The 20,261-nt window shown below is 52.7% G+C and overlaps 1 protein-coding gene across 1 annotated transcript in view; it reads left to right on the top strand.

Moving 5' to 3' along the window:
• The window catches only part of Tpcn2 (two pore segment channel 2), a 30,344-nt gene that overhangs the window by 5,204 nt on the left and 4,879 nt on the right, over positions 1-20,261 (top strand). The window contains exons 4-17 of the mRNA XM_021167410.1: positions 266-443; positions 1,953-2,069; positions 5,101-5,207; positions 6,755-6,830; positions 9,418-9,517; positions 10,333-10,398; positions 11,124-11,188; positions 11,841-11,941; positions 12,422-12,503; positions 12,650-12,736; positions 16,907-17,026; positions 17,182-17,241; positions 18,170-18,298; positions 19,032-19,081. Coding sequence (XP_021023069.1) covers positions 266-443; positions 1,953-2,069; positions 5,101-5,207; positions 6,755-6,830; positions 9,418-9,517; positions 10,333-10,398; positions 11,124-11,188; positions 11,841-11,941; positions 12,422-12,503; positions 12,650-12,736; positions 16,907-17,026; positions 17,182-17,241; positions 18,170-18,298; positions 19,032-19,081 — 1,338 coding nt within the window. The remainder of the gene's footprint in view (positions 1-265; positions 444-1,952; positions 2,070-5,100; positions 5,208-6,754; positions 6,831-9,417; positions 9,518-10,332; positions 10,399-11,123; positions 11,189-11,840; positions 11,942-12,421; positions 12,504-12,649; positions 12,737-16,906; positions 17,027-17,181; positions 17,242-18,169; positions 18,299-19,031; positions 19,082-20,261) is intronic.

Here is a 20,261-nt window from a genome sequence, read left to right as displayed (position 1 = left end):
TCCAGCATAGAGCTGACCCTTGGTCCCTCCTCCAGGGCAGGGAGGAGCCAGCTGTGGCCAGAAAGCTACTGCTGGTAAAGGATTCCTCTTTGGGATGCAGGGTCAGCCTAGCCACTGAGTCTTGGGCAAAGCCATATAATGGTAGCCATAGCCAGGAAGTGCTAGCTTCTGCCTTCCACCCCCTAGACCTAGTGCACCCGACAGGATGCTTCCTGGCTCAACAGGCAGCAGCCGCTCACCTGCTGACTCTTTACCTCTTTCCCAGTGTGCTGGGCTTCATCATTTTCCTGATCCTGGTCTTGGCTTTTGTGGAGGTCCCATCTTCCTTCACAAAGACTGCAGATGTGCGCTACCGTTCCCAGCCCTGGCAGCCGCCCTGTGGCCTGACCGAGACAATCGAGGCGTTCTGCTTGCTCGTCTTCCTGATTGACCTCTCTGTGAAGGTGAGGTGTGTGGTACACAGGTGCTACCCACAGAGCTCTTGGTATCATCTGGATGCCAGAGATTTCGTTGTGTGGTTGCTAGTGAGCTTTGGCACTTTGAACAAAAGCCTGTGTGTGTGTGTGTGTGTGTGCTGTCTTAGTTTGCTTATATCTGTTTGTGTGTGTATGTGTGCAAACATGCACACACTCAGGTGCACTCCTATAAGGACCACTTGGGGGAGTCATTTCTCTCTATTTACCTTGTGGTTTCTGGGGATCAAACTTAGACATTTAGGCTTAGGAACAAGCTCCTGTACTTACTTCCCTGATCTGGGCCCGGGTTCTTTCCCACATCTCGACCCTGTGTGGAAGCTGGGTCTGGACTGTTCCAGCCTGGGGGTTGTTGGAGGTCTGGTCTTCGTGAGAGGAGACTCTAGCTGCATGAGACTGTGGGCTATTTCTCCTCATAGCTCACCTTGCTACCATCCCTAAAGAGTAGAGGGGTTAGATGTACTATGGGTGGTGTGTCTCCCTCACATAGGATTGCTGTGTGTCTGACTGGATTCTATGCGTGGGTAGATTCTTCTGGTGATGGAGGTGACTCTCCTAGTGCAGCTTGTGGGTTACCTGTAGTACTGTAGTGTCTGTAGCCTTGCCAGCCTTTGGCCTGGGTTCTGGATTCCCTTTGCTGCTTCCTATGGCCTGTCTGTTGGGTGGCACTACTGTCTGACATCTGCTCTGTAGCCCCAAGTGAATGTGTGGGCTGAGGCGTATAACTGAATGCTGGTCCTTCCACTCCTCCCTCTCCCTCTCTCTCTGTCTCTTTGTCTCTTTGTCTCTCTGTCTCTCTGTCTCTGTCTCTCTGTGTGTGTGTGTGTGTGTGTGTGTGTGTGTGTGTGTGTGTGTGAGACATCAGCAGGCTCAAGGCAGTTTCTCATCTCTATCTTTGCCCACGGTATGATGGATAGCTCTGGGTTTTAACTGGTGAGAACTTGGTATTCACTGGTCAGAATGGCTGGTGCATGTGTGTATTCTCCAGGTGAAAGAGATCAAATGATTTTATCTACGGGCCTTGACCTCTGGAGGTAGGTGTGATGGTGGGACATCAGAAGAGCAGGATGGGCAGGACCCCATCTCCTGGATTGACTTCCTGGAGTGGCTGCCAAACCCACCAGCACGTGTCCTGTTTATCCTCCTGTCTATCCTCCTGTCTTTTGGAATGCACTCCTGCTTACATGAACTACCCTGGTGGCTTAGATAGACAAAGCTAATGGGAACCCCTGTCACCAAGGAGGAACCAGACCAGAGAGGCCAAGTACCACCCCTGAGGTCCCAAGCTGCCTTGGCATGAATGCATGCTTCCTGACCCCTGCTCCACACTTGGCTCCCCACCAGTAGTGCGTGGGGACCAGAGTGTTGGAACTCCTCACTCTGTGTACACACCCTTGTGTGTGTACTGATGGATGCCCTCTGCCTGGCTGCAGGCCCATGTCTGCCTGGCTTGCCGTTCACCCCTCCCATCTCTTTCAGGGCTACTTGGTTGGGCAGGCCCAGTTGCAGCAGAACCTGTGGCTGCTGGCCTACTTTATGGTGCTGGTTGTGTCTGTGGTAGACTGGATCGTTTCGCTGAGCCTCGCTTGTGAGGAGGTAGGTGGTATGTGGGCTCTGAGATGGAGGCAGCATTGTGGGTGTGACAGGCAGATGCAGCTGAAGCCTTTTCGGCCATAAGTTCATATCCTGGAGGGCTTTGGTTTCCCTTTAGTAGGAATCCTGCCCTCACAGCAGGAAAGCAGCTGTGGCTTGAAGGCCAAGCTTTCCTCTGTGGTGTCCCATTGGTGAGAGGAGCAAGAAGCAGGGTCCAAGTCATTGGGACTCCTGGTCCTTCAGGTTCAGTGAACTCTCCTGGGGCCCCTTAGAAGAGAGGTGTCCTAGGCATACTGTGTGTGTTTCATATCCAGAGCTGTTTGAGCTCAGCAGTAAGCAAGTTTCATCCACTGACAGCTCTGACCACAATGCCATGCTTCCTCAAAAGCACTCAGAACCTTGGGAGGTAGTAATGGGCAGAGAGGCAGGAACAGGTTGGTTTGGCCTTCACAGATCTGCTAGGGTGTGCTGGGAAGGTGGGTGCACTGGTGGGAGTTGAATAGAGGGTCTAACAGTAGTGCAGGGGACTTAGTGGAACCCAGAAGGGTGATGGGAAGTAACACTTGGGGCCCCAGAGGGGCTGCAGAGCTGGCTTGTCCTCTGCCCTCTGGGTTGGTCCTGTCTGGTAAGGACAGCCAGTGATGTATAGCTCTCTCTTATCACCAGCTTGCAGCCTCCCCTAGATCCGACTGGGAGCTGCTGGGGATGCATGGGTGGTGGAACCCAGCAGAGACTGACGGGAGATGGAGGCACCGTTCCATGCTGTTTGATGCCTCTACCTCCTATGTCCACTCAGGACAGTATTTTACCCTCTCGTGTAAGGTGCAGCTCCTCTTCTGATTGAGGAAGAAGTGCCCATGCCTTCTCGGAACAGGAAGGGAATGGTTGTATAGCCATCATTTCTTACTCATGCTTCCTAAGGGTCTCTCGGCTGGCCACCAACCATACCTGCACCAAGCTTGTGTAGTGCAGGGAGAAAGACAAGGGAAAGAGGCTCTCAAGATGCACAAAACAGAGTCTATCCAGTGAATGAGTCACAGCCACAGAGCAGTCCTGGTTGTCTAACTAATTTTTATAATATCCCTTATAGCCTGCTGCTGACCCTGTGCCTTGTTAGCTGGCTAGGTTTGTCATGGTGACCAAGACCTTTACCCCTAGATGTGGGTCCTCTGGTTCTGCATGGTTTTGGTTTGTTTTTGTTGTTGTTATTGTTGTTTGTTCTTTGCTTTTTTAAAATACAAGAATGTTGTGTCATCCCTTGCCAGGGCCTATGGGTCTTGTGCACACTGGTCACATGTTCTACAGCTGAGTCACTCTCCACAGCCAGAGTCTTCCCTAGAGGTCCCTTAGTGCCCTGTCCTGTCTTCTGAACTTGGGTATTCTCCCTTTAGACAAGTTAGGATCCCACTTGGTGGGGCCAGTGTGTGTCCTTGGTGACCTTTGCCTTTGGAAATGTATACTTCCAGACTAATAGAGCTCAGCATGTGGGAACAGTAGAAAAGTGAGACCCTTCCTGCAGGCCTCAGATCTGACGGCCTCCCTACATGAGGGTTCCTCTGCCTTGCAGTGTCACATGTCACTCTGAGGTAGTGGGAATTGCTCACTGAGTCATTTCCAAGCTCCGGAGCAGTGGTGCGTGACGAGACACTGTGGATGGCAGGGCGGAACATGGCTACATGGAGAGGATACGGTGCTGTCTGTCACCAGGAGTCATGTAGGGCCTTGTGCTGGGCTCTGCTTTTGCATGGTGAATGTGTCGTTGGCCCCAGGTAGAGCCTTTACTCCTGTCCTGGTGGCCATGTCGTGTGTAGCTGAGGTCAGAGGCTCGGCATTTGTAGGACCCACTGAGTTGATATGTTGATTAAACACTTCTGGGCCCCAAGCATTCTGTGCCTGTTTGGAGGGGCCTGTCCATGTACATCTTCCAAAACCCTTTTTCTCAATCCTCCACATCTCTGCATAACACTCTCTGCTCTCAGGAATCAGGTCCAGTTAGCAGGACCCCTGCCTGCCACCTCTCTCTGAGGGACTTTTTCACCTAAGGATGTCATGCCACATGAAATCCATCTCTGGTTAGGTTGCTATGTCACCCAGAACTTCTGCAGCTAGCTAGAAGGACCCTCTTGAAGCACTCCACAGGTGCTAGGTGTCTTGATGGGGAAGACCAGACTCCTGGGGTGCAGCTTTGGTTCCTATCCAGTGAAGTCCTCCTGATGGATGGGTCAGATGACATGGGGTCTGCCAGGCTCTGGTGCTTGTGACAGCCCCCCACCCCTGCCTGGGTGCTTACCTCTACTCTGAGATTTGGGCTGTGATTCTCAGTGTGGTATGTGGCCAGCCTTGGAGATAGTCACATGGATGTACCTTCTCTCATCCTTAGTCTGTGCACTGATAGGCCCAAGCAGCCAGCAGGACTGTAAGTAGCTGTTATGTCCCTGTATGTCAGGCAGGAGGTGGTCCAGGTTCCTGGAGGGGTAATGACTGTCAGGAGGGCTGGGGAACCTTGGGATTGTGGGCTACTACTGTAGGTGGTATATGGTGTTCTGGGGAGCTGAGGGCACTGATCTCTCAGTCATGAGAGCCAGGCAGGGCATCTGAAGTTGGGCCAGAGCCCTGAGCACTTTTCTGGTTGTTGCCATTCCTGTTCCCTGCTCAATCTGTTTCTGGCTGTTCTGGGGTTCTTCTGTATGAGCACAGCCTAGGAGGACCAACAAACCCTCAGAAGGGTCCCTTTGGAGCCTGTCATGTGTTGGTGCTGGTATGCCCTTACACCAGGTGCTAGAAAGAGGCTGCCAATAGATAATATCAATCTGACAGGTGCTATGATGGACAGGAAGCAAGGACAGTGAGTAGTGGTTAGGGAGGCATCAGGCCAAGGTACAAGGAAGGCCGTGAGCTGTCAACAGTGTGACCCTTAGGCTCAGGATGGCTGGAGTGGTAGACAGAGACTACTCCCTTCTCCAGGTTCTGGAATTCCTGGAAGAAAGATGTGGATGGTCCTGCCCAGTGCACAGTTTCCTATTGTTGTCTTTAGCCCCTGCGGGTGCGCCGGCTGCTCCGCCCCTTCTTCCTGCTGCAGAATTCCTCCATGATGAAGAAGACCCTGAAGTGTATACGGTGGTCGCTACCAGAAATGGCCAGGTGAGCACGGGGCCTGGAAGTTGCAAGCCAGGCCAGTCCAGAGGATGGTTGGGGCAGCTGAAAAAGTAGCTTTTATTCACTTGATATAATTGTCATCTCAGAGGCTTACCGCTGAATAAGTTCATCCTTTCTAGTTCTTTCTGAATTCAGGCTGGTTCAACTCAGCTGTTCTGACTCAAACTCTTCTCCAAGCTGACTGATTCAACCTTGCTTCTCTCAGCTTCTCACTGAATCACATTGCTTGGCTTCAAACTAACTCTGGTAATTTGTTCTAATCTTCTGGCTCCTTATTATCTGGCTTCAATTGCCCCTGCTGATCTGCACTGAATGGCATGAACTCACGCAGGAACTCAGCTCCACCGCACTGCACTGCACTGCACTGCACTGCACTGCACTGCCCTGACCCCCAGCTAACTGAGTGAGCTCAGCTCCACTGCACTGCACTGCCCCCCACCTGACTGAGTTCAGCTCCACTGCACTGCACTACACTGCCCCCCACCTGACTGAGTTCAGCTCCACTGCACTGCACTGCACTGCCCCCCACCTGACTGAGTGAGTTCAGCTCCACTGCACTGTACTGCACTGCCCCCCACCTGACTGAGTGAGTTCAGCTCCACTGCACTGCACTGCACTGCCTTCCAGCTGACTGAGTGAGCTCAGCTCCACTACACTGCACTCACTGCACTGACTCTATTTTCTCCCTGCTCCGACTTTAATCCACCTCTCCTGTGTCTTCCCATGAGAGTTGGGCATATCCTGACTCATTCTGTCAAATCTTTCTCAGATTTGTCACTTTATCTACCCCTTAATTAATTAGATGTCACTTTCAAACATGACTGCTTCCTTCTATAAACTAAGTTTACCAACATTGTTTAGGATTAAAGGTGTGTATTAAGGGTGTGTCTGCATTCCAGTCAGAGGAGCCATGTTGCTGAATTAAAATTCTTCTCCAGGCAGCCCTCTGGATACTCCCAGCCCAGCATCCTTCAGGGGTCAGTGGGCAGTGTTTGGGATCCTGGTCAGACTGGTTTAGACATTATAGACTCAGACCTCCCATGCCTAATCCAGGCGGCTTGTTTCTGACTTGTTTCTCAATGGTTGTCTGTACAGCTTCAGTTCAGCTTCCTCTTACACTGTGTGAAGCTATGCTGGCCTGGAAGCCCTGCAGCTCTTGGAGCCTTCAGCTCCTCAGATCCCTCCTAAGCCCCCTTGGCTTCGGCCAGTGAAAATGTCACCCATGCCCTCCGTCTGCCTCCAGTCCCTTTCCTGGTAGGCCACTTGGGTGACTTCCTGCTGTCCAGCCCAAAAAGATGGAAGTGACCTCTGTCCTCTGTGTCCTGGTCCATGGCATGTCCCTGGGGTTGTGTCCTACCACAAATAGAGAAGTCAGCAGGGGTAGGCGTGGCTTCAGGTCCCTGTCCCAGGGCTGAAAATCCTCAGGAGAGGATGGGACCCTGTGCCCATGCTTGAGGCCATGGGCAGGATGATGTCCTACCTCTCTGGGGTGTGGCCTGTGCTGTGTTGTGCTGAGCACTGTCTTTCCCCAGTGTCGGGCTGCTGCTGGCCATCCACCTGTGTCTCTTCACCATCATTGGGATGCTGCTGTTCACAATTGGTGAGAAGGTAAGCGTGGCCTTGGCTGGAGGTGGGGCTCACAGGCTTGCCTGCTCTCAAGTAGTCCAAGTAGCCACTTGTAACAGACCAGGAAGTAGTGTGTCATGACCCCGCTTAAGCCCAGGGCCTGTCTTCCCATTGCTGGCGCCTTTGTTCACCCTGTTTTCTGAGCTGGCTGCCTCCTCCATGCAGGAGGGTTCCTTCACTGACGGTGGCTTGAAGGTTCCCCAGCCAGGGCTGCCCTTCCTGGCGCTTGTTCCAAGCCCCAGCAATCCTTGCCTGAATTCCTGGCTGCTGACTCTGGCTGAGACCCTAGAACTTATTGCCATGGGGAGGTGTCCACCTGTCCATTTGTGGGGACATCTTCCTTGATTGTCCCTCTTTAGGTTCTGTCTCTCCTCATGTTTAAGGGCTACCTGCAGGCCAGGTCACTGTCCTCCAGCCTGGGCCATCCTCTATCTCTGCATCTGCTGTGGGGTACAGCAAGTGTGGTCATGGCTGGGTTTCCTGAGAGTGAGGTGACATAATGGAGCTGTGCTGCCAGGATGGGGGAAGAAAAGATAGATAGTCTTTTTTTTTTTTTTTTGGTTTTTCGAGACAGGGTTTCTCTGTATAGCCCTGGCTGTCCTGGAACTCACTTTGTAGACCAGGCTGGCCTCGAACTCAGAAATCCGCCTGCCTCTGCCTCCCGAGTGCTGGGATTAAAGGCGTGCGCCACCACGCCCGGCTTAAGATAGATAGTCTTAGTGTCTGTATATAAGTATACATGTCTATGCATTAGTCTGTGTCTGGATGTGTCTCCATGTATATGTATGTTTTTGTGTGTCTCTCTATATATCTGAGGATGTCTGTCTGTGTGCATGTCTTGGATATGCCTTGATGTCTGTAGATGGGTATATCTCTGTGTGCATGTCTGGATGTGTCTCCATGTCTGTCGCTGAGTCTTTATTTCCATGTCTTTGTGTGGTGTCTCTATGTTTGTGTTTATAGGTGTCTCCATGATGTGTCCAGTGAGTAGTTGGGTCTATGTATGCATATCTGTAGGGGGGTAGGGGCAGTGGCTGAACTGCTTGCCACACCCTTGAGACCTCAGTGTGACTTCCCATGACCATCACTGCTCTTTCTCAGAACCTGGGTTAAGCAGGCGGAGTGGGGCCAGCAGTGGCCATAGCCTCAGCCTCAAGATTAGTGTATAGATCTCTCACAGGAGTGCTATATCCAGAGCTACTGGAAAGTTCCTCCTGCAGACTGGGTTTCTGCCCTTTGAAGGGGAACCAGGCTGAGCAGGATGAGGCTTGTGTAATTGAGGGTGACGTTCTGCCACGATCTTGACAAGGTCTCATCGCCTGACCTCTGTCATCATTGGGAGGCTGTGAGGACTGACCCATGCTGAGTTCCTTGTTCATCTCCAACCTTGCCACCCTGGCCTGGGGAACAGGTTGAGAGCCTGTTGCATGTCTAGGCCCAGCTCGGGGTCTCCAGACTCATGCCCTCTGAGGATGCAGCACCCCACCTTGTCTGAGCCCCTTCTGTAGGTGTTGCCTATAGCTAGCCTGCTTGCTATCCGCATCCTGCTCACCACATTGGAACTGGAGTTTGGCATGTGGTTACACAGTGCTTCATTTCCATCTCACAGGCTGTGTTGACAGTGGGCTGGGTGGGAACCCAGGGCTCCCTCTGCTGTCACAGGCTCATGACTCAAGAGCCTACACAGCTTGTGGAAGCAGTAGATTTTTTTTTTTTTTTTAGGGTGCTGCAAGAGACCTGCTGGGAGATGGGCCAGGCCTGGGGCTCCTGCCTTGGTGGCCTCTCATCGCCCTTAAGCCTCAGTGTCCTTGTCTGTAAACTGAGGCAGGTGCATGCAGTCTGCTTTCTGTGTGTCACTGTCTGCTGTTTACATTGCTGTCCACATTCTGGCTGGGTAGGCACAGGGTGGCTCCAGGGACAACGCTGAGTTCAGGGTTCTGGAGCTGAGGTTTCTTTTAGGCAGATGCACTGCCCAAGTTTGCTAAGCACCATGTCAGGACTCTGCAGGATGGTCAGAGGGTGGGAGCCCAGGCATGGCTACCCTCCTGTCTGCTATGGTAAGGCACAGCTGTGTGGATAAGGCCTTTGAGTTCCAAGGGCCTCTCCTTCAGGAGAGGTGGGGTCTCCCCCAGGAGTCCCATCCCACATCACTAGAAATACCCAGTGTGGCAGCCTTCTTGAGGCCATACTTTCCAGTCTGGGTCTTTGCCTGTCTTGCCCCTGGCTCTTCCTCACTGTGCACACAGTGCCTGACAGACTCCAAGGAGTCTGGCTGGTCCCTCATATGGTTGCTTGGCTGCTGGGCTGCTGTGCTCCGCTAGGCTAGCTCAGGGTTTTACTGGGTTCTGAATAGGCCATTATGGTGATAAGCCTGCTTAGATGCCTGTAGGCCCTGAGTCCTGACCTGTCTGGTGGTGAGTGCAGCAGAGCCTGCTGGGAAGTAATAGAGGGTGCTGACCCCACCCCTTGCTCTGTGGATGGTCCTGGCTGAGGGACTGAATGGAGCTGCATTAGATTAAGACCTCAGCTGGGAGACATAGGTCCAGATGGCTACCTCATCTGCTCTCAGGATGAAGCACAGGACCAGGAGAGGCTGGCCTACTTCCGGAACCTTCCAGAAGCACTGACCTCACTCCTAGTGCTTCTGACGACTTCCAACAACCCTGATGGTGCGTGTGGGGGTTGGGAGGGGCAGGGAACCTGGCCTGGGATGGCAGGTGGGGAGGCTGAGTTGTGGTTTGGCTTGAGTGTGTGAGCCCTTTTCATTAGTATGGGGATACGATACTAGACTCCACTCCCTGCCTTTCCCCTTACCCCTTGGCAGTTTTGGTCCCTTCCAGTCCCTTCTTTCTTTCTTCGTTCCCTTTATCATGTCACTTTATTCCTTGGAGAAACTGAAAGTGTCTGGTAGTTTGTGGTGATGTGATGTTAGTCAGCAGTTCCTATGGTAACCTCTTTGGGGCTTAGCCACACTCCCCCTCACTGCCTGGGCCTGCTGTGAGGTGCTCGCCATTCAGGAGCATCAAGTGTGAGAGCTACTTAGTCTTAGCAGGTCGTGGTTGGGTGCTACCAGGTCCTCCCAACTCTTCTCACGTGGGCTGTGCCAGGATGGCAAGCCTACAGTCCTTCTGAGCTCTGCTGTAGCCCGGCCACTGTGGCTAGTGCCATTTACCCTGGTCTTAGGTCTTCTCACAACCTTGGTGACCTATCTCTAGGGCAGCTTGGAATTCCCAACCCAGAAGTGCTGTTTAGCCTTATCCCGAGCCAGTCACTATAGGAGAGCTGTGTGGCTTTGGGGTGTGGTTACAGGGAGGCCCACCAGGGAAGGAGCTGGTATCCCAGGCAATACTGTAAAGGGTTTGAGGTTGGACTTTGAACAGGAAGTTCTCAGTTGCTCTGTGAGGTCTGGTGAGGAGGGGTCAGGATGGAACCGGGGTCAGCGGCTGCAGCGTGTGTTTAATCTCAGATTCTTTCTTTGTCTCAGTGATGATCCCTGCGTATACTCAGAACCGGGCCTTTGCTCTCTTCTTCATAGTCTTCACCTTGATAGGTAAGTGCCTGTGGGATTGTGTGGCACTGGGCAGTGCTCACCCATGCATGACAGGATCCCCATGTTCAGGAGTGACTGGCTGTAGCTGGTCCCGGACCCCTTTCTAACTCTCCTAGGCTTGCTTCTGTAACTTTGCCTCAGTCTACCCTCACCCTGGAATTTCCCCTCCCTGACTCCCTTTAACTGGACCTTGGTCTGTTCTCATCTTCTAGCTTTCTCTCATCCCCCAGACCTTCACCTTCACCTGACCTCTCAGTGAGTGTATCCCCATCCTGTAATTTCACCTCAGCCCGTCTCCCTGTAGCTTCACCTCAGCCTGCTCCCAACTTAGGACTTCATCTCAGGTTGAACACCTATGACTTCACCTCAGTGTGCCCTCCCACCCCAGCCTCATCTTAGCATGCCCTCCCCACTCTCCCCTTGGTAGCATGTGACCCTTGATTGACCTGTCTGATCTATCTGTGGCTAGGTACGCTTGATCTCACCCCACCTCACCCCATTGATGGACAAGGATGCAGGAGTCTGGGGGTTATGTGTGTCCCTTGCTGTGAGGCAGAAGGGAACTCTGTGAACTTGACTGTGGTCAGTCATCACGTGCTCCTAGCCATTGTACCCAGGCTTGCTGAGACCGGGGACAGTTGTGGTCCCTGGCTGCTTCAGGCTCTGCTCCACTGTCGTCTTGTCAGTTCTATTGTTTTGTTTTTTTGTTTGTTTTCCTTTCACAGGAAGCTTGTTTCTGATGAACCTGCTGACAGCCATCATCTATAATCAGTTCCGTGGCTACCTAATGGTGAGCCACCCTGTGTCTCTGTGGGGCTATGCCAGAGCTGGCCTCAGAGGCCAGGCCAAGTAGGCCTTGAGTCTACTGACCCTGGTGGGAGGGGAAGCTGGTTGCCATCTTCTGTGGACCAGCTCAGAAACACTGTCTCTGCTATGGGCTGTTTCAGTAGCACAGGTGTTGCCAGGGTTACCCAGGGTTTCCTTCCCTGCCCTTCCATACCCAAGAGGAAAACACCTAGAGACCGCAACTCCTGGGGTGTCTGTTATACCCCCTAAATACACAGAGGAAATGTAGACCTTATAGCACTGGTTCTTAACCTATGGGTCACAACCCCTTGGGGTGATGAACGACCTTTTCGAAGGGAGCGCATATCAGATTTCCTGATATTATATATTTACATTAAAGTTCCTACATTTTATGGTTGGGGGTCATCACAACATGAGAAACTGTATTAAAGGGCCGCTGGGTTCCCTCCTTTGAGAACTGTCCCCTCTAGTGGTGTGACTGTCCTTTGATGCCTAAGGAGTGAGGGGCTGATTCACAGCCTCTCTTGGAGCCTCCCAGGCTCCCCCTTAGCCCACTCCTCGGGGCAGTGTGGGTAGGGATCAAGACATGTGTGAGGAATGCCAGAGTTGGTTGTTCAGAGCTATCCTCTCTATAGAAATCTCTACAGACCTCACTGTTCCGGCGGCGACTGGGGGCCCGTGCAGCCTACGAAGTCCTCGCCTCCAGGGCCGGGCCAGCTGGAACCACCCCTGAGTTGTGAGTGTCGGGTGGAGTCCTCTCCCATGACAATATGGTCTTTTGCTTCTGGGAAGGGGAGCAAGGTGCTCATTAGGGGTTTCCTAAGCAGTCCCTGCTGGCTGGCGCCAGACTGGATATTCCACCGAGAGCTATATGGGCTACCAAGCCCTCAGTGCTTCCATTATCCTGTTTGCTCTTGTCTGTTAGCCCACTTGTGTCTCAGGCAGGCATCCACCCCACCAGGTGGGCAGAGAAAGAAGGGCAGACAGCTCTGGTGTGCTTCTGAGAAGGTTCTGGCCTTGGCTGTTCAATGGTCGCTGTCCCTCTTTAAGGGAGCATCTCTGGGGGACCTTAGATGGGGCCTATAAGGCACTTCAGCTCATGGTGGAAGCTCACGGAGGCTCCTTTTCCATGCAGCAGGGTAGATACATAGCCGAGCTCAGGCAGGAGGAACTGGCATTAGATGTTGCTCACCAGACTAGGATTTCTTTGCCACAGAGTTGGGGTGAATCCTGAGACCTTCCTGCCAGTGCTTCAGAAAACGCAGCTGAACAAAACCCACAAACAAGCCATTATGCAGGTTGCTGCTCTCCCTGGGCCTTCCCCAGCTCTGGTCGGTCGGGTGGGTCGGGTGGGTCGTCAGTCTAGTGCTTGACGCTGATGGTTGGGAGGGGCTCAGACATCCCTTCCCCATTGCCAGTGGCCAACCTGGCCTTCCTTCAACAGAAGGTGCAGTCCTATGAAGGCCGCCCAATGCTGACTGATGAGTTCCAGAAACTCTTCGATGAGGTTGACAAAGGTGTGGCCAAAGAGGTAAGTAGGTCTGGCCTGTGCCATCTGCCTAGCCTGGGGCCACAAAGGCTAGTGGTTGTTTCTAAATACCTCTGCCAGGACTTGCTTGCCCTGAATCCCCAGTCCCTGGGATTGGCAATGGGAATCCTTTGGCTGGAGAATTTGTTAGATGAAGACATTTACTATTCGGAGAAATGGCTTGGGCAAGCTTGACCCAGAACATTCCACAGCATTTCTCTGTCTCAGACAAACTCCTCTGACCATTCCCCTGGGAGGTCTAAGGCTGGCTTTCTCCAAGGTCTTTGCCTCTCATTCTGGACGGTCCCCTTGGGGTCTTAGCTTCCATTTCAGGCCCAGCCAGAGGACAAGAATGCCTGCATGTTCCAATGTGGGTTTCTGGAGTGAGTAGCCTTGCCAGTCATGACTCAGTATCTCAGGCAGGCAGAGGGACTGCTATTCCCGCCAGCCAGCCCTGAGAGGACCAAGCAGGGTCCTGAGTGGGGACAGATGGAGATGGGGTCAGATGTGTCCTACTGCTTGAAGCCTTGACAGTTTCACAGCTGTGTGACCCAGATGCTCATCCTACCGTAGAGGATGAGCCACATAGCCACAGCAATTGACATTTAATGTCTCGTGTCCTAGGCCAGAAATCTAAGATCTGGAGATGTCACAGCCCCAGCCCCTCCCAACGCCTCTCCTTTGGCTGGCCCACTGTAGCTTCTCCCTGCGTTTGCATATAGTAGTTATCTGTGTGTATGTCCCCATACCTTCTTACAAGGACATAGGCATGGGGAAGAAGACACCCCCCACCCCCCACCTTCACACAGCCATCACCTCTGGAAAAGACAGTCTACAAATGCCAAATGCATCTCATTCTGAAGGGGTGGGGTTGAGTGTGGGAATTCTGTGGACAGTGATCAGATCACCATGTCAGCTGCTCTGGGAGAGTTGTCAGCTTATGTGGCCTCAGTTCCCCATCACAGGTCTTAAAACCATGTTTTTCTCAGACCTCCTAAGGCCTTCTGGAGGCATGCATTTGTTGCTGTTGTCTTTGGGAGTGTCACTTCTACCCCCACGTTGGGCACAGGAGTCTGATGACAGTGATACGTTAGCAGGGGACTCTATCTGTTCTGCCATCAGCCCTGTGCTTGGACTAGGTGGACTTTGAGGTGTCAGAGGGTCCCCCGACTTGGGGCAGATGTTGCTGTTGGTCACAGGCTGCAGTGATTACAGATGAGCCTCACAGGACTGGGGAGGCTCTGCTGTGGGTTGATGGTTCCCAGCCTGGGTAGGAGGTCTGCTGCCTCAGGAGGCTGCTCTTGGAGGCCACATGGGCTAGGTGTGCCTTTCCCAGGTACAGTCAGACCTAGGTAAGAGAGCAGTTACCCAGTAGTGCCTGCTGGACTGCCAAGGTTCTCCCTGGGCTGCTGCTTGCCAGCCTTTGGGGAAGAGAAAGAGGGAGACGGAGACAGGGAGGGAGGGAGGGGTGCACACATCCTGCCATGCTGCAGCAGAGGAAGGACATATGGACTGTATCTGTCAATCAAAGCCCATTAGAGTAAGCTCAGGCTGGGAATAGTCTAGCCCCTGAGCCATATCCCTTCTTTGCCCCCCTTTCCCAGCTACTTTTTGGATTCTTTGAGACAGGGTCTTTCTATGTAGCCATAGCTGTCCATGAACTCAATCTGTAGCCCTGGTTGGCTTCAAACACTCATGGTGTTTGCCTGTGAGAGTTGGAGTTAAAGACATGCGTGACCATGTTTGGCTTCCCCAGCTACTTATCTATTCTGCAGGGCGTGCTCTTTCTGGTGGTCCAAGTTCTGAAACTTAAAAATGGGTTTTGAGCTAAGTACATGCTGATAAGTGCAGGGAAGATAGTGTAAAGCTTCCAAAAGGTCCTTCAGCAAGGGTAGCAACTTCTGTAGCTCTGAGAGAAGAGTGCAGACATTCCCTCTCTGCCTTCCCCAGAAGCATCCTCTGTTACGTGGAGCCCGATGGATTCATCTCAGTTCCACGGGCGTGTGTGGCTACATTCGGCTAAGTCTGAACATGATGGGGATGCTGAACCTCTCTCAGCCAAGGTGTTAGTGAGCTTCCAGTCAGGCAGAAACCACAAAGGAAATGTAAACAGGGCCCCCTCCCTACAAGGAAGTCTAGGGTGTGACGAAAGACTTGCTGTAGAGAAGGAAGAAGAGCTCTGGGGCTGAGGGACAGTGTCCTAGCAAGGATGACCTTAGGAGACCAGCCAGACTCAGGCCTCTGTGGAGAAGTGTTGCTCACACTCCTGTGAAGAAGGTGTGACCCAGACCTCTGGCAAGAGACCGACACTGGTCTGCCTGACAGTGCTGGTCTGTGGGCCATTGGCAAGTGAGAGCAACCATAGCACACGCTGTCTGCAGCAGAGGCCAGGGTGTGCAGAGCCCCTAGGGACCTCTGGGCAGGCTGCCCCTGCACACTAGCTCACATGTCAGCAGGTCAGGCTGCCACTCTAGGTACCAGGAGGACTGCATGGCTGCATGCTGACAGGAACTGTATTCACAGTGGGCTGGTGTTGCTGGTACATCAAGTGAGAAGTAGTGACTGCTTGTGGAGGACCCTTCCCAGAGGATTTACTCCATCCAGCGTGTCCCACATTTTCTCCGGGACATTACCTCATGTAGCTGTAGGCATTGGCTTACACCTGACATGGAGTTCATGAAGCTTGGGATTTTCCCATATAAACCATTCTTGAACTCTCTTCCCTGGTGGCCATTCTTCACTGTGAGCTGTCACCAGAAGTGTGGCCTTTGCCAGTCACTGAGAGAAGTCAGTGGTTCAGCTTTCTCATTGGAACATACTGTTATGTGTGAGGACAGTCTCTCTGCTGGGGGCAGTAGGAATGGTCTCTCTGTCACCTCAGGGAGGACTCACAGGGATCTCAGGCTTCCCTCGTGGTTCACTGCATAAGTCTGTTGCAGCCATGTTCCATGCTGGTGTCAAATGTGCCTCAGAAAATGCTGGGTCTCGTGAGGCTGCATGATCCCCCTCTCCCCTGCACTGTCCACTCTGGCTGGCCACAGGGCACCTGTGTTTGCTGTTGAGTTGCCCTAGCACTTGGTGAGCCAGCTCTAGGAACATTTTTAAGATTTTTGATTTTTAATATTAAGATTTATCCTTAATTAATGTATGTATGTGCATCTGACATTAGATCTCTCTGAGCTCTAGTTACCAATGGTTGAGACCCACTCTGTCAGATGTGGTTGCTGGGAACTGAACTTGGGTCCTCTGCAAGAGCAGTATGTGCTCTTAATCACGGAGCCATTTCTCTAGCCTCTAAAGTGTTTTAAGTGTTTTGCCTGCATGTATATCTATGTACCATATGTATACAGTACCTGCAGAGGCCAGGAGAGGGCATCAGATGCCCTACAACTGGTGTTGCAGAATTTGTGAGCTGTCATGTAGGTGCTGGGTATTGAACAGGGGTCCTCTGAAAGAGCAGCAAATATTCTTAATTGATGAGCTGTCTCTCCAGCTCAAGATTTATTTTTTATTTTAAGTATATGAGTGATTTGTCTACATATATGTATGTATACCACTTGCATGCATGCTCCCTGTGGAGGTCAGAAGAGGGCACTGGGTCTCCTGGAACTGGAGCTAGAGATGGCTGTGGAATCCCATGTGGGTGCTGGGAACTGAACCCCGACCCTCTGCAGAAGCAGCAAGTATTCTTAACTACTGAGCCATCTCTCTGGCTCTCTGGCTCCCAAGCACGCAGGTATGGGTATTTCTTCCATGTACCACATGTGTGCCTGGTGCCTGCAGAGGCCATAGAGAGTGTTGTATTGCCTGGGACTAGACGTATAGATAGTTGTGAGCCACTGTGCGTGTATACTGGGAATGTGAGCCACTGTGTGTGAACCTGGGTCCTCTAGAAGCAGCCTGTCCTCTTAACCATGAATCTTTCCAGCCCCTCAAGCATACATCTCAAATGACTGACGTGTGACATGGTTTACGCCCGGGTCAGTAGGCATTCAGATTATTATAGTGATATGCTATAAAGGTCATGGTGACCAGCCTCTCACGTATAAAACTGCTTCTGTGTATAGGATTATTTCTGAGGCTAGATGGGGCAGGGCAGGAACATGTCATCCCAGAACAAAAGGCAGGGCATGTGCCTTGCCATGGCTCTAAGAGTGTGGGTTCTCTTTGCAGCGCCCGCCGAAGCCCCGATACCAGTCTCCATTTCTGCAGACTGCCCAGTTCATCTTTAGCCACCACTACTTCGACTACCTGGGGAACCTCGTTGCTCTGGGAAACCTCTTGTCTATTTGTGTGAGTTGGGGCTCACCCTGCAGGGCTGAGAGAGGCCCTCTCCTATATCCCTCCTTCCAGCTTAGTGAAGATGTGTCCTGTAGCCAGCCTCCCCTATTATCCCTCGCACTGTAGCTGGCCACCATGGTTAAGCTGTCCTCTACTCTGGCTTGCAGGTGTTCCTGGTGCTGGACTCAGACCTGCTGCCTGGGGAACGTGATGACTTTGTCCTGGGGGTGAGCTCAGGGGCTGCTGGCCTGTGGAGCTATCAGCTCTGCCCGGGGCTGAGCAATGAGGAGTAGTAGGATAGAGGCAGGGTGGCTGGCCAGAGCAGTGATCCCTCCTGGGGGTGGAGTCTCTGGTTATACAGGCAGAAAGTGGCTGATGGGGACACAGTGACTTCCATGGGCCCCTGTGTAGTGGGGTGTGAGGATGAGGGTCCTGTAGAGAGAAGAGACTGACTGGGTCTTGTGGGCTGTCTGGCTTCAGGCTCTGAGCTTTGACTCTAAGAAGAAAACGATCTCTTCTCCAATATCAACATGTTCTGTCAAGTTCCTTGGGAATTGAGGCTTTTCACTTGGAATTTTGAGCATTCTGTCAGTCCTCAGGTTAGATTCTGTCAGCGTTTTAGCAGAGGCTGTCTGTCATCTCAGAATAGAACAGTGTTATAGCTGGGGAGTTGAATGAGCCTCCCTATGCTCTGGGGTATGTGTGTGTGTCCCCATCCACTTGACCTCCTTTAAAGGAAGAGTTACTTGTGTTTCCTTCCTGGGAGAGGCCATCTTCCTTGATGAGCTCCCACCCCAAGCCCTCTGTCCTCTTGGGGAGAAGCTTCTGTAAGCTCAGGTTCCCCTGGGAAGAGCTGCCTGGACTGTGCTTTTTCTTTGTTGGCCTGGGAGGCCTAGGTCAGGTGCAGATGTGCATCCTTGGGGTCTGTGTGGACCTCAGAGATAGGACAGAACAAGAAGCAGAAATGCTGGCAATGCCCTAGATGGGGGTTGGGGTGGTGTGTGAGGGGAGCGGAAGGGCAGCAGGGAGGTTGTTGTTGTTGTTGGTGGTGGTGGTGGTGGGGCACAAGATACTCTGATCATAAGCCTTGGTGTCCTGGGGCCAGGGTGGGGATGCAGCAAGTGAAGCTGGCTCTGGGCTTTTCTGCCTCTTCAGATTCTTGACTACATCTTCATCTTGTACTACCTGCTGGAGCTGCTGTTCAAGGTGTTCGCGCTAGGCCTGCTGGGCTACCTGTCCTACCATAGCAATGTGTTTGATGGCCTCCTCACCATCATCCTGCTGGTAAAGTCCATGCAAGCTGGGGAACTGCTTCCGGCAGCTCTGTGAGCCTGGCTGGCAGCTCTGCCTGGGTCCTTTGGCTGTATAGTGTAGCATAGACAGATCAGACAGTATAATGGACTACCCAGGAGTAAGTGGGGCTCCTGGCTCGAGGGACCTGCGGTGAATTACATGATGGGATACAGGAACTTGGTCCCCGTTGTCTATGACTGTTATAGGGGCTGGACTGCCACTTTTCATCCTGAGGGAGGTTCAGCAGAACCCAGAGCTATCAGTACTAACCAGCCCTTGGCACCACCATCCAATGCCACTGGTTCACAGTGCAACCTTGGTGTGGGCAACTGAGTCTTAGCAGTCTCAGCCACCCAAGATGCCCTTGGGAATCCCCACTTGCTTGGAGTGAGAGGTTCACACTTGGTGTAGATGTGACAGCAGTGACCTCAAGTGACATTGTGAGAGCCAATAAGCCCCTGGGGACATGCACAAAGAGAGTTATTTGAGTCAGACCTTTTGGTCCATCTATGATGAAGTCCTGAATCCTGAAACCAGAGTATTGTGGCTGGCAGAAGTCTAACATCTGGATGTATGAGGTCAGGCCTGAGCTCAGAGTTCTACTGCATGCCTAAATGATGGACCCAAGTCTTAGGATTCTGTAGCAAGCTGCCTGGGCTGGCACTGCTGGAGGTGCCACTTGGGCTGGCACTGCTGGACGATGCCCCCTCTCTCTCTGGTTCAGGTTTCAGAGATTTGCACCCTGGCTGTATACCGATTGCCGCACTCAGGATGGTATGTGATTGCAGAGAACCTGGGCACCCAACCTGGGCAGTGACCTGCCTCACTGTGCCCAGGTGACAGATTTTGAGGCCCACATGGGCTTCCTGGCCACTGGCATGGCCCACTCTACCAGTAAGGCTGTTGGACTGTGGGCTGAGTCTGCCCAGCATGAGGGGGGACATGCAGAAATGGACACCATTCCTCCTTCAGACAGTCCCTTTTGCAGTGGCTTGGTGGGCAGTGGTTATGTTCCCTGAAAGGGAGTCTAACAGGTGGCTGAGTCTCCTCTTCCCCATTATCTCCACTGTGGGACATGAGGCCCAACTCAGGTCTGCAGTAGGGGGCAATCTCCTTGCTAGTACCTGCCTAGTGTGTGGCCTTGGCTCATCCCTTGCACTCTGTGCCTGTTCACTTTTTGTAAAATGGTGTCACTGGGGCTCTGGCTTCCTGAGGTGTTAGGGCAGGTTGAGCCCATGGGCCTCCATTCTCACTGTATGGAGAGACTCCTGGGTAAGGCCCCAGGACTCTTGGCACTGCCAGTGGTGCTGGGCTTGTGCCTGTGCCTTTGTTGGTGAGGCTGCCCGTAGCAGGATGGCACATAAGGTTGCTGTGAGAGATTCCTGTGAGCTTGCCTAGCACAGGCCCAGGACCACTGATGGCCACTTCAGATCCCTGCACTGCTTCATGACGCAGGCTTCAGAGGGCTGGAGGTCCAGCATTGTCCTGCAGAGTTGTCTCTGAGGCTTGCTGGGATGGCATGGAGATGGGCAAGGACAGATTGCCCCTGTGCCAGGCAGGAGCCAGGTGACAGCGGCGACCTTGTTTCTGATGTGAGTCAAGCCCCTCTCAAGCTTTGTCCCATCACCTCAGGAATTGAGGGGGTGACATTTGGGGTGAGGAAGGCTTATGTTTAGATAGGAATGAGGGTGAGGGTGCAGAGAAGCCGTGGGGATGCTGGAGTGGAGTGGCATCTGTAGGACTGGGGGACGGGACTGGACTATGGGATAGGGGGTGGGGTCAGGAGATAGGTCAGGAGTCATAGGTTTCAGATGAGACAGGGTCAGTGAAGGGACAGGGCCAAAGGTCAGGGAATAGATTGGGGTTAGGATCAGCTTCCCATCAGTTCTTCAGGAACTGAGCTCAACAGGCCATGGTCCTGGGCAGTGAATACCATCTCTGCCTTCAGGTTATG

This window comes from Mus caroli, chromosome 7 (genome assembly GCF_900094665.2).
Source record: "Mus caroli chromosome 7, CAROLI_EIJ_v1.1, whole genome shotgun sequence".
Classification (NCBI taxonomy): Eukaryota; Metazoa; Chordata; class Mammalia; order Rodentia; family Muridae; genus Mus; species Mus caroli.
This window is presented reverse-complemented; position numbering and strand designations above follow the sequence as displayed.